Source organism: Neltuma alba, unplaced genomic scaffold (genome assembly GCF_004799145.2).
Source record: "Neltuma alba isolate B1F8T4 unplaced genomic scaffold, ASM479914v2 tig00013242_pilon, whole genome shotgun sequence".
NCBI lineage: Eukaryota > Viridiplantae > Streptophyta > Magnoliopsida > Fabales > Fabaceae > Neltuma > Neltuma alba.
The window spans coordinates 246,656-259,375 of NW_021637538.1; the positions used below are offsets into that span (position 1 = coordinate 246,656).

The 12,720-nt window shown below is 35.9% G+C and overlaps 2 protein-coding genes across 2 annotated transcripts; one reads left to right on the forward strand and one right to left on the reverse strand.

Moving 5' to 3' along the window:
• Positions 1 to 220: 220 nt before the first annotated feature.
• LOC114735625 (glycerol kinase-like) lies at positions 221 to 3,099 on the reverse strand. Its single transcript, XM_028923324.1, has 4 exons — positions 2,914 to 3,099; positions 2,584 to 2,805; positions 1,068 to 2,019; positions 221 to 636 (listed from the first exon to the last, which is right to left on the reverse strand). Exons 1-4 carry the CDS (start codon positions 3,045 to 3,047, stop codon positions 394 to 396), a joined length of 1,551 nt encoding a protein of 516 aa, XP_028779157.1. The 5' UTR covers positions 3,048 to 3,099; the 3' UTR covers positions 221 to 393.
• A 4,404-nt stretch (positions 3,100 to 7,503) lies between these two features.
• On the forward strand, positions 7,504 to 11,373 carry LOC114735627 (NADH dehydrogenase [ubiquinone] flavoprotein 2, mitochondrial). Its single transcript, XM_028923325.1, has 10 exons — positions 7,504 to 7,630; positions 7,743 to 7,775; positions 7,883 to 7,948; positions 9,371 to 9,487; positions 9,701 to 9,778; positions 9,874 to 9,979; positions 10,098 to 10,144; positions 10,665 to 10,742; positions 10,836 to 10,901; positions 11,010 to 11,373. The coding sequence occupies exons 1-10, from the start codon at positions 7,574 to 7,576 to the stop codon at positions 11,115 to 11,117; spliced, it is 756 nt and encodes a 251-aa protein (XP_028779158.1). The 5' UTR covers positions 7,504 to 7,573; the 3' UTR covers positions 11,118 to 11,373.
• Positions 11,374 to 12,720: the final 1,347 nt, after the last annotated feature.

A 12,720-nucleotide genomic window follows, 5' to 3' on the forward strand; every position in this document is an offset into this window, starting at 1 on the left:
CATTCACATAACAAGTCTCAACATATTCATATGTTCATGGTTTGAAAGCACATTAAAAAATTGTCACACTCGTTCAAGCAAAGGCTTATCCTTAAAAGTATGATACACCAGATAAGCTTAAAATTCTTCTGATAGATTTTTGTCTAATACAATGCTGAGAAGACATAAAATGGTAGTCGTAGTGATGTTTTAGCATGGAGGAAAAAAAAATCCTTGGCCAGAACATTTTCTTTTAGTTTCAATGCCAGCTAGTTGCTGCAGTTATTCACAAAGATTAAGAGAATCATAACAGTCTAGATCTGACTTGTGAGGGTAATAGGCTGATGAAGAAAAAGATAAGAAAATAAGCTACAAAGATAGGGACTATATAGAATAGATAGTTGATTATAATCATCAATATAGATCAGCCAAATCAAAAGTTCTAGAAACAGCTTTACACCAAGACTCTGCCTTCTTCTTCCTCAGTTCTTCATCTAACTTGGGTATAAAAATCGTGGATCTCCTTCGCTTCTCATCTGAAGCAAAAATCTCATCTTCTGTCCATACACCAACGGCTAATCCCGCAGCATATGCTGCACCTAGTGCTGTTGTCTCTATATCAGCTGGTCTAACCACAGCACTTCCCAACAAGTCTGCCTGTACGCCATTAACGACAATAAAAAGATCTAAGGAAATTTGCTGCTTGCTCATTTTGAAGAATACTATTGGTTACTAACAAGGACTAATAACATGACAAATGCCAAAAAAGTTTATCAGTTCATTGTGATCTCACGTTCTATGGTATATATCTCGTATAGTTGAATTCGTTAGGTTCTAAGATATCAAATATGGCATTCAAGACGTTCACATGAGATATTATAATGGAAAGCTACTATTTTTAAAAAAGGATACAAGAGATAAAATTAAGCAAACAAAGTTGAACAAGATGTTAAGTGAAATCTTCAGAACTTGTAGGTGGTATGAATTATGAAATACACTTAGACAAAAGACAGAGATCAGGAGATGTTTATTTAAAATCAGCTAAAAAGAGATAACTTTAGAATAGTTAAAATGGAAACAGTTCAAACCTGAGTCTGCATCAAAAGATTGTTAACAGCTGCCCCACCATCAGCCCTCAGCAAAAACTCCTTCATTTTTTCCTCACTTGAATCCTTGTTCATTGAATCTAAAACATCGTTCACTTGGAAACACATGCTCTCAAGCACAGCTCTAGCAATGTGAGCTTTGTTTGTAAATCTTGTAATCCCAATACAAACCCCACGAGCATCATCACGCCACCATGGAGCAAACAGGCCATTAAAAGCCGGAACAAAGTAGAGCCCCCCTGTGGAGTCAACCATTGATGCTAATTCCTCTACCTCATTAGCACTCTTAATTACTCCAAGACTGTCTCTGAGCCACTGCACTGCAGCTCCAGCAATAGCTATTGATCCTTCCAGAGCATAGTTTGTTTGAGCTTTGGGACCAAGCTTGAAGGCTAAGGTGGTAAGAAGACCATGCTTTGATCGAACTATATTTTGGCCAGTATTTTTGAGTATGAAAGCACCTGTGCCATAAGTGCATTTAGCCTCACCATTAAGGCAAGCTTGTCCAAGCATTGCAGCATGTTGATCTCCTAGACATCCAGAAATTGGGATACCGGCGATTGGCCATCCAGTAGAGACTTTTCCTATGACTTCAGAGTTACTTACAATTTTAGGGAGGATTTCTGCTGGAATAGAAAGGGTTTTCAATGTTGGTTCATCCCAGTTAAGGGTTTTGAGATTCATGAGCATTGTCCTTGATGCATTTGAAACATCAGTGAGATGCAACCCACCATTCAACCCCCCTGTTAAGTTCCATATCAACCAGGTGTCTACAGTTCCAAACAGAGCATCTCCTTTCTTTATAGCCTCCTTGACCGCACCCACATTCTCCATTAACCATAAGAGTTTAGTGGCACTGAAGTATGTACTTATGGGCAAACCACAAGTTTGCACAAAATGGATTCTACCACCAGGCAAATCCTGCTCCAATTTTCTATTCCAAAATAAAAAGACCCAACCATTCTGAGAACAAAAATTAATGAAATGCCACCCAAGAAAAAAACAGACAAATCAAGAAGAGGAACGTTACATAATGATTCAAAATTTGACCTCATTAAACATGGACAAAAAGACAGTAAGACAAGTCAGACTAATAATTTATACATGTACAAACGGTCATGTACTAATAATTCATTAAACATCACCCTCATTCGTATATAATATTCTTACTATGCGTGTCATAAATGAATCCTAATATTTTAAGCTTTAAATTAGCCCCAGTGCGATATACTTCCAAAGAAAAAACAACTGTTTTTTTTTTTTTTTTTGGTTCTTCTTTCTACTTTCTTTTGGTCTTGTTCCAATTTTTGGAACCACCACTAGCTATTATCCAAGCCATGTAATGTTCATTCTGATACGTGTTATATGTGTTAACAGTATATTAAAATGGCACAACTCTGTCACGGAAACACGCATGAAAATAAGTGCGTTCCTCCTTTATAAATTGCATGAGAACATTTTGCAAACAACTTCAGCGCAAAAAGAAGCAGACAAGCACCTGCAAACAGAACTGGAACGAGCATCCATCCAAACAATGGCGTTGTAGAGAGGAAGACCAGTTGATTTGCTCCAAACCAGAGTCGTCTCTCTCTGATTGGTCAGACCAATACCCTTCAATCCTTTATCCACATTGAATCCATTAGCCGTCGCCTTGTCCAGCGCCTTCGCAATACACACCCTAACGCTCTCCAAGATCTCTGTTGGATCATGCTCCACCCATCTACCACACCAGATTATTCATCAGAATGAGCGACTCTATAAGCCAAAAAAAAAAAAAAAGGGCGGAGAAATCTGAAACAGAAACAACCATCATTGCTTAATTACTTACCCTGCTTTTGGGTAAAACTGAGTGAACTCGACCTGGTGCGATCCGATAACATGAGCCGAGCGATCGTAGATCATGAACCTAGTGCTGGTAGTTCCTTGGTCAAGTGAAGCAATGAACACTTCCTTGTCCGCCATTTTCTTATTGTTTTTTCCTTCTTCTACCTCTAAATGTTCGTGCTGATATACATTTCACATTTGCCAGTAGGAAAACTTTGTTATGGGAATTCAAGTTTACGCATTAATTAGCAGACAAAGAAGGTTTGGACGTAACGTACAAAGAAGGATTCTAAACGATTTTTATGAAATTAGGTTGCAGCTGCAAAGTGGGTAATCGGTAAACTTAGAAATCTAATCCATATAATATAAGTATGTAACGAGGAAAGAAAAGTACAGGCCGAGAGCACAAGAAGGAGATAAAATGAATGGCGTAATGACTCCGAAAGGGTCGCCATAAAAGCCGCTTTCGACGATTTAATGCCACGTGGCTCTGTGCCCTTTAGACCGTTATGATAGCTAGACTTTCCCTCTACTTCACAAGCTGCGTTTTGTGAAGCTTGCTTCTGCGCGTCTTTAGTAGCATATTTTCATATTCCAAAAAATTATTGCATTATTTAGGGAGAATTACAAAAAAAGACCAATAGGGACTGATATTCATAGAGAGGATCATAAAAATTAAAATTATTTAAAAATTCTATATTCTCTCCTATATTTTATTTTTAAAATTACTACGAATTAGTAAATTTTAATAAATTAAATCAGATTTCTTTTTTTTTTTGATGACGAGCAGCAGAAAAATACTAAGCTACATTAGACACCACAAGATTAACAACAAAATCAAGAGGAGACTAAAGAAAGCTTGTTCCCTCAGCAACACTCATGGAGTTTTTGGCTAATATGTCAGCCACCATATTTGCATCCTGACCACACCACGCTAAGCTTGCATCCCAATCCTTTCCAAGCCATCCTTGAATCTTAGCAAGAAGATCCTTTTCCAAGTGGTCATCATGCCAGCCCGTGTCTAGAATATTTACAAGCTCTCGACAATCAGTTTTGATGACGACCCATTTCCAATTCATATCCCATGCTCTTTTTAGACCCCAAAACATAGCCTAAGCTTCCGCATGAAAACTATTGTCTTTGCTGATATGAAACATAAAACCATCAAGCCAATGCCCTTCGTCATCTCTAGCCACACTACCACATGCTGCCACCAAGTTCCCATTTCTAACTGCTCCATCGACATTGTATTTGACACATCCCACCAAAGGTGGTTGCCATTTGCAAGTCATCCGTGCTTGAGTAATAGAGCCATTGGCACTAGCATTCAAACACACAATAATGGACTTTGACTAGGCAATAATAGAGAGACTTCCCTTTGATTTCCGATTAAAAACCCCATCGTTCCTATTCAACCAAATTTGCCTAGCTAAGACAGCAAACCAAGTGCACCAAGGGATTTTTGAGACTCTGTATTTTAGACCACTATTCCAACTAATCCATTCTATGAAATCCCTACTATCAAAGAACTTGAGCTTAACCTGGTTAGGCACAAGTGCTTCCCAACAAGCACATGCTATTTGACAATCACGCAATGCATGAAGCTAGAGCCGATAAGATGGGTTAAACCCGCAGGTCCAAACTACTAACCCGTCAAAAATGATAGGTTAGGGTTAGCTAAAAGTCAACCTGCTAGCAAACAAAACTTTTTAACTTACATCGCATAACCCGCCATGGGCTAGCCCGCATTTTTTTTATATTTTCAAATTTTATTAATTATTATCATTATAATATTATATTTTATATCCTGTCTAAAAAAATTTAAAAAATACCAATATCATTTATTTGGTGTTTTCAATCAAATATTTGAAGAAAAAGTAAAAATTTCAATACATTTTCTTTATATTGTATAAGAAAAAATATTTTAAAATTAAAAAAATTATAAAAAAAAAGAAAATAATAGTTGGTGGGTTGGCGTCAACCCACCATAGTTGGCTAAAAGCTAACCCACCATTACATGGGCCTTTGTCAACCCGCACCTTTTGACCCTAACTCGCCATGGGCCAACTCGCAACCCGCGGGTTCACCCATATTATCACCCCTACATGAAGTGGATGTTCACATGTAGCCCCACAAAGATCACAACTCAAATGACTGTGTATCCCTCGCACGATTTGTAGATTATTTGTATGTAACCTGCCTCTCCCATAGATCCAGAGGAAGGTTTTGCATCTTTGAGGAACTGGCAATTTCCAAATCTTCCTCCATGAGTTCTTATTGCTGTTCACATTTTGGCTGTAAAGCATGTTATACGTAGACTTCATCATGAAGCTTCTATCATTAGTAAGTTTCCATCGTGGACTGTTAGATGAACTCTAAGTAGTTGAAAGAATATTAAAGCTCTTCAAGATTTGAATGGGGAATGGCGCTATGATCTTATAATAAGGCTGCAGATTCACACTTGGGTGACATTAAGTGCCCTTATTCCTTGTTGATAAAAATCCCAATGTACAATGGGATAATCTTTGACCTTCTTAAACAACTTAGGTTGTTTTCACTCACCAAATCATCTTGTGGTTTGGTTTATCAAGGGATAGATAGCATTTCTATTAAGTTAGTTATGATTAAGTTAAAGAGTTTGTTGTGTATTTTTTTTTTATTTTCATTCCCAAAATATTTAGTTACATGATATCAGAGTTAGGTATTGAGACTCCTAAAATTTGGGAACTCCTCTTATGAAGATTTAGGGGCATTGAACTTCAATGACCCAAGTAGGAAAAAAAAGGGGACATTATCACTGTTTCGAAGAGGAACTTTACAGTTTTTAAAATCTAAACAAAAATAGGGATGTTTCTTGTATATTATTCAATGGCTACTTATCATGTGTGTTGTTTTTTAGATTCATTTTCATTTTCATTTTCAAAATATTTGGTTAAATGGTACTCCTCCGGTCCTTATTATAAGACCCCATTTGACTTTTTATTTGGTCCTAATTATAAGACCCCAATCCATTTTGTTACTTATATTTATGTATTTTTTTCCAAGATAATCCTTCTAATAATGATAGTTTTAGCCAATATACTTAATTAGCAAGGATATTTTAGGAATAACAACACTTATTTATTACAAATAACCAACTTAACTTACTTCCTTAATCTCCTCAAATAAGTCAATTGGGTCTTATAATTAGGACCGGAGGAGTATTAGAGTTGGGTGTTGAGACTCCCAGAATTTGGGAACTACCTTGAAACACAATTCCAACTGAAAGCTCATTTTATGGAGATTTAGATTCAATGCCCCTGATTAAAAAAAAAAAAAAAGGGACATTATTGCCATTTGGAAAAGGAATTTGGCAGTTCTGAAGATCTAAACAAAAATAAGGATGTTTCTTGTATCTTGTTCGAGGGCTACTTATCATGTGTGTTGTTTTTTAGATTTGTGTTAATCCTATGAATTTATTTCTCCTATTTTAGTCAATCTACTTATAGGGTTGCATTCTATTGCTTCTGTTTCAGGAAAAGTAATACTTCCTTCTGATATTGTGTTAACTAATGTTCTTTACCTTCTTGATTTTTCTTTCAATATTATTTCTGTTTTTAGAATAATTTTTTCTCTAAATTGTTACCTCACGTTTTATTGGGTTGAATGATTGAACAAATATCACAATAAATCTTATAACTAGGACATTATTATAAACGTTTTGTCCAAGAAAATGTCAATCGCACAGAAAAATTAATGTATTGTGTAACTTCTATTATTTTTTTCTTCAACCACAATAGGTGAAACTACAAATTAACAAGAATAAAAAAACGGTACTTTTATTAGTCTTGTCACCAATGCTTTGATGATATTTTTATCTTAATATTTTAAATACTAAGTGATGGAATCCTTTAAAATAACAAATGTCATCCTCAGCCAATGGTCTGGGTACTATGGTGGCACCAAGTAACCTTACTAAAGCAAATGTCTAGGTCCCTATAAGAAGAATGCACATCAAAACAATGAAGGTAATAAGTTTGAGAGATTAAACAAACAAAAAAAGGAATGCTAAGGTATGAAAAGACGGTGAGGATTGAGAAATGAAACGATGGGATTACAATAGAATTTATGAAAAGGAGTGTTGGTCAGAAAAATAAAGTTTTATTAAGATTCAACACATATAAATAAAGAGAAAGAGAGATAAGGATTTTGCTCAAAACACTGTCAGACACAAAAATGTGAGCATCTCTCTTAATAAGAATTTAAACCATGTCATAAGTGACTAATTCTTTTCGTTAGATTCATCTAACCCTGTTTGCTGTTAGTTACATTTTTTTGTCTTTGTTTTGGTCAAATTTTTCCCCATAGTTTGACCGAAGTCCAAAGGCAACAGAGACTGAAGTGTACAATGAAATAGTAGCTGAGCCTAGGCCGGTTTCATGCCACACAAAACCCAGTTTTTTGTCCAAGTCCACAATTGAAGGCTCAGGATGATTAATACCAAAAAAAAATTCAAAATGAAAGCCCATTTATTCAGATCCTTTGACATGATCTAACGGTCGTTATTCTGCCACCTCTCCTATACCTCTTTCGCTTTACTGTGTCGCATAGGCTCATGGTCGAGTGTCTCCGCCCCTAACTCCGATCTCTTTCTTCCTCAGACTAACTCCAACCAGTCGTCGAAAATGCTCGCGCGCCTCGCTGCGAAGCATTTCAATGAGATCCGTCAAACTTTTCGCCAGGTTTGCTTCATTTTTATATCTCGAATTCGCTTTTATTTCACTTTTTAGTCCAGCCCCTAGCTGACATCTTTTCGTGATTTCGTTGGTTTTCTTTTCTTTTCTTCACCTGCAGCCGTCAAGGGCATTCTCCACGGCTCTGAACTACGTAAGTTCTCTTTATTTCAGTTTAAATTTAAAAAATTTCACCTTTTATTGCATCAGTATGTTTCATACAATGGTTATTGACTGCGTGGATCTTTACGAACTGGGCAGCACATTGACTCCCCAGATAACAATCCAGACCTTCCATGGGAATTCACGGATGCCAACAAAGAGAAGGTGATTTTTCAATGCTCTGGAGTTAAAGAATTCGAATGTTGTTTGTTGCCAGAATTGACTGGTTATCATTATGTAACTATAGAGCCTGAAATGACCCCCCCCCCAAGTCGAATGTTCTTTAATCTTACTGGTTAGGCGTTTAGGACAAAGGAAGTCTGATATGTGATGATATGTCAATGTCGTTCGTCCAAGGGCGGCCTAGTCCACGAGGCTCCCACGGGTTTGGGGAGGGATAGATTATATAGTTCATCCTACGGTGTCAAAAAATGTGGAACGGGGGAAGCAATCGCCGAAGTTCCTTTTTCCAATTGTCCTTCTTTTGTGATATATTCTGTTGAATCTGTAGTGTCTGAAGCTTTTTGCTTTTTTTTTTTTTTGGATTTTGTGTGTAAGAGTGGATGTTTAAGGCTACCCTGTTGGTAGGCTAAGTGGATGGTAGGCTAAGAGCATAATAAGAGAACTTTCTGGGGTTGAGAGCTTGATGGTTAATGGGCATTGGTTTGGCACCCTTATTTAGTAGGAAGAATGAGAATATGCCTTGGATTTTATGGTCTTTTACGACTGTAAATCCTGAATGTAGTGTATTTTCACCTATACATCTTATGTGCTTGTTATGCCACTGAGGCAAAGTCTATTACAATGTAATTTAATTAAAAAGAAGAAAATGGGAAATGTTATTAGATGCCATGCATTGCTGGATTAAAAGTGTGCTTTACTGTTTCCTTTTCTATTGTATGAGGGAAATGTTCAGGCTTGATTTTGAGCCTTCAATAGGTAATCAAGAAATGTGAGGCTCATTAGGTGAAGTGAGTTCCTGTGTCATCTATTCTAATCCCTGTCAACATTGCTTGGACATAGAATAATTTAGGCTTTTTTCTAAGATGCCTTTCATCCTCGTTAACACACATTGGGTCAGAACAATTTGAGAGATGATCGATACATGCATCGTGCTGCTTGGCAAATCCTTAAGAGTGATCTTACTATGGATTATCTTCTTAAAGTACGTTTTTTGTTTTTGTCAAGATAATTTTGTTTAATGATGCGGGCATATGTTACTTAATCATTAATTTATAGGATTCTTACCATTGCTTCCTGGTTTTCAGTGAGATCCTACATTACTTTATTGCTTGTCCAAAGTACAAAAGTATATAGATTAGTTTGTTACCTTAGCAAATGTGGCTTTTGAACTATGAAACTCAGTTTAGCTCAGATATGTGAGAACAGATTGCTGAATCAGACAATTTAACTAAGTGTAGAGTTCATGGGCTAATGTTTTATCGATTGATTCCATTGCAAATTTACAACGTGCCAAAGAGATAGGATAAATCTACATTTCAATATATGTACATTGTAATGTGGCATTTTTGGATGCATGTCGCATATTTTATTGGACATTCTGATATTATTAAGCTGTGAAAACAGGTTAAGGAGATTGTATCCCACTATCCATCCAACTATAAGCAATCTGCAGTCATCCCTCTGCTGGATCTTGCACAGCAGCAGCATGGAGGCTGGCTTCCAGTTTCAGCAATGAATGCAGTATGTTTGGTCTCATGCTCAAAGGATTCATTTTGTAACTTTTATCTTCCAATTACCATAGATTTATAATTAAACTCCGAAACTAATGCCATGGCCAAACTGATATTTGAAATTTTAAGATGCAGCGAATACATGCTCTATATTTGTATGTCCATGTATTAGCCAGAAGTTATTTAAATATTTAAATAATTAATTGTATTGTGAATTTCTTAGGTGGCAAAGATTATTGAGGTTGCTCCAATTAGAGTATATGAGGTTGCCACATTTTACTCGATGTTTAACCGGACGAAGGTAAAATTCATATTATGATTTAACACTTCCATGTTTACTTACCCTCAATAATGCAATATTAAGTGTGTCTACATAAAATTGGTGTGGTTTCTTAGGTTGGGAAGTACCATCTATTGGTTTGTGGAACAACACCTTGTATGATACGTGGCTCACGAGAGATTGAAGAAGCTTTATTGAAGCACTTGGGGGTGAAGCGCAATGGTCAGTCATCACTCTTGTGTTTCTCCCATTACATTCCAGTGACCTCATTTTATTCTTGACACGTGGAAATAATGATGTTTGTTTTAAGAATTAATTTCTTTGGATTTCTCATCTACAGAAGTAACAAAGGATGGTTTGTTTTCTGTTGGAGAAATGGAATGCATGGTAAGCTTTTAAACAATATTTTGAGATTTATATGTTTCTTAATTAGATTCGGCACTGAGATTGTGCTGTATTGGTGGAAAATATATTCTTAGCAATTTTATGAATTGGAGAATAATACTGGGGAAGCACTTGCATGTCTCTGATTACCAATTTGTACTTATAAAATCTTGAATCAACTAACGTTCAAAATTCGTGATTTAAGTACAAATTAATGATGACTATTTCTTGATACAGATGTGACTGTTACATTGTAAATCCTGTACAGCTGCAATATTTTTGAAGAATATCTCTTGGATTGTTTTTGAATTACTTCAAGTTTATTGAGGAAAATCTAAAAGAAACATCTAGAACTAACTTTATTGTACATTAACTAACATCTTACTCGGTAAAAAAGAAGTTCCTACAAGTAAGTTACCACATTTCCAGGAACAATGTGATCTAAAAATGGGTGCATGCATGTTATCCAGTTTTGCCAGAGATCAGACAAGCACGATTGATTGAATATATTGTTTTCATGCAGGGATGCTGTGTGAATGCTCCTATGATTACAGTGGCTGATTACTCAAACGGATCCGAAGGGTATACCTATAACTACTATGTATGTATTCATGTATTAATCATTGTAATGGTCATTGCGTTTCCATCTGAAATATTTTGGACCTTAACGTGTCTTGCTTTATGTTCATTCCAGGAAGATGTAACACCGACAAGAGTAGTTGAGATAGTAGAGCAACTGAGAAGGGGCGAGAAGCCGCCGGTAAGAATATCAACCAGGAATATCTTTATTGTTCTTTGTGTTCATGTTTAAGATTCTCATTATTTCATGATCTGAATTTAAATCCTTTTTTTCCCCGGTATTATTTAGCATGGCACCCAAAATCCCAAGCGGATCAAGTCTGGACCTGAAGGAGGGAATACCACTCTATTAAGTGACCCAAAGCCACCTCCATGCCGAGACCTGGATGCCTGCTGAAGTATGATGCTTTTGCTTTCAATAATGTAAGGCTCACACACTATTGGAGCTTGCTTTATTCGTTGTATTGATAAATTTTCAGACACACTGCCAATTTTTTGTATCTGCCCTTCCAAGATGGTGTTTCTCCAAAAATGGTCCATAAAATGCCATTCGTCTCTTGTCGTGTTTCTTACTGTATGAGTGTTATTTATACATCAATGGTAATGATGATGAAATCGGAGCTTACCCTGATATGAAATATGTTAGGTATCTATATCCCTAGTATCAATAAACCATCTCAAGTGTATGATCATTTTCATTTGGCTAAGCAGAAGCAGACTGTACCAATAAGGTCATTGAAATATGTCTTGGATAATTTTAAAAGGCTAAGTTATATTCGGCACTCTCAAGTATTTTTCCAAAAGCTCTTGGTATTCTAAACTAATATGTGGTAGATACAATATTTTAAAATATTTTTCAATGTCATTCAATATTCCAAAGTAATTTTTGACGTAATTTTTTTCTTAATATATACTTCTTCGGTTTTTAATATAGGACTTAATTGTTAAGTTAATTTTGACCTTAAATATAAGATCTATTTCTCATATTTAAATATCCTTATGGATACTCTCTTAACTATAATCAAGTAAGGGAGAGAGGGAGGATATCAAGAATGATGATTATGGTGTTTTGAAAAAAAATGTTATATTTTGGGAAAATGACAATAAAATACCACCTGAATTCCAAAAAGACAAATAAGGGACCTGAATAAGCAAAATGACATATAGGGGACTGGGTACCAATCTGGAATTCAGATTTTTGGCCAAAAGACCAAAATGCCCTGTCTGAAAGTGAGAGAAAAGAGAGAGGAAGAAAGCGACGCAGTGAGAGAAAGGAGAGAGGAAGACCGACGGTGATGAAATGCGGGAAGAAGGAAAGAAGAATGTTGGAAATGCTATTATCTTACTCCTTCGCATCACCATTCTGTAGAGATTGTTGATTTGGTGGGTTTTGGTTGTGGGAAAGAGGATTTGTAGTGAGAGAGGGAGTGAACCTGCGGGGAAGATGAAGTGGAAATCAGAAAACAATGACAAGCAATTACGTTACGTAACTGCTGTCATATGCTTGCTGGTTTTTGGTAAATCCCACTACGTGAATGGTAAATCCCATTATGTGAATGGTAAATTTTACTATACATGTAGTTAATTATGAATTTTACAAAATACATATTGTGATTTACAACTTTTGTAGTGAAAGTGACTACTTTGTTAATGGGTTTTGCAACCTGTTTTCAGGAGATAAACAACTTGTTTGTAAAAACTAATAAAATTTCACGCTAAATTTGACAAAACGTATAGTGGGATTTACAACTTCCGTAGTAAAAATGACCACTTATTCAATAGGTTTTGTAACTTGTTTTCAGGAGATGGGCAGCTTATTTCTAAAAACTAATAAAATTTCATACTAAATTTGACAAAACACATAGTGAGATTTACAACTTTCGTAGTGAAAATGATCACTTCTTCAATGGGTTTTGTAACATGTTTTCAAGGGATTGGCAACTTGTTTCTAAAAACCAATAAAATTCTATGCTGAATTTTACAAAACATAGAGTAATATT

Excerpts from the sequence above, each read along its gene's own strand:
- LOC114735625 (XM_028923324.1), bottom strand. The coding sequence starts at position 3,047 with ATGGCGGACAAGGAAGTGTTCATTGCTTCACTTGACCAAGGAACTACC. Across the intron at positions 2,806-2,913 it reads CAGTTTTACCCAAAAGCAGG|ATGGGTGGAGCATGATCCAA; the intron begins GTAAGTAATTAA and ends CTGGTGTGGTAG. Across the intron at positions 637-1,067 it reads ATCTTTTGATGCAGACTCAG|GCAGACTTGTTGGGAAGTGC; the intron begins GTTTGAACTGTT and ends AATGGCGTACAG.
- LOC114735627 (XM_028923325.1), top strand. The coding sequence starts at position 7,574 with ATGCTCGCGCGCCTCGCTGCGAAGCATTTCAATGAGATCCGTCAAACT. Across the intron at positions 7,776-7,882 it reads TCTCCACGGCTCTGAACTAC|CACATTGACTCCCCAGATAA; the intron begins GTAAGTTCTCTT and ends CGAACTGGGCAG. Across the intron at positions 9,980-10,097 it reads CTTGGGGGTGAAGCGCAATG|AAGTAACAAAGGATGGTTTG; the intron begins GTCAGTCATCAC and ends TCTCATCTACAG.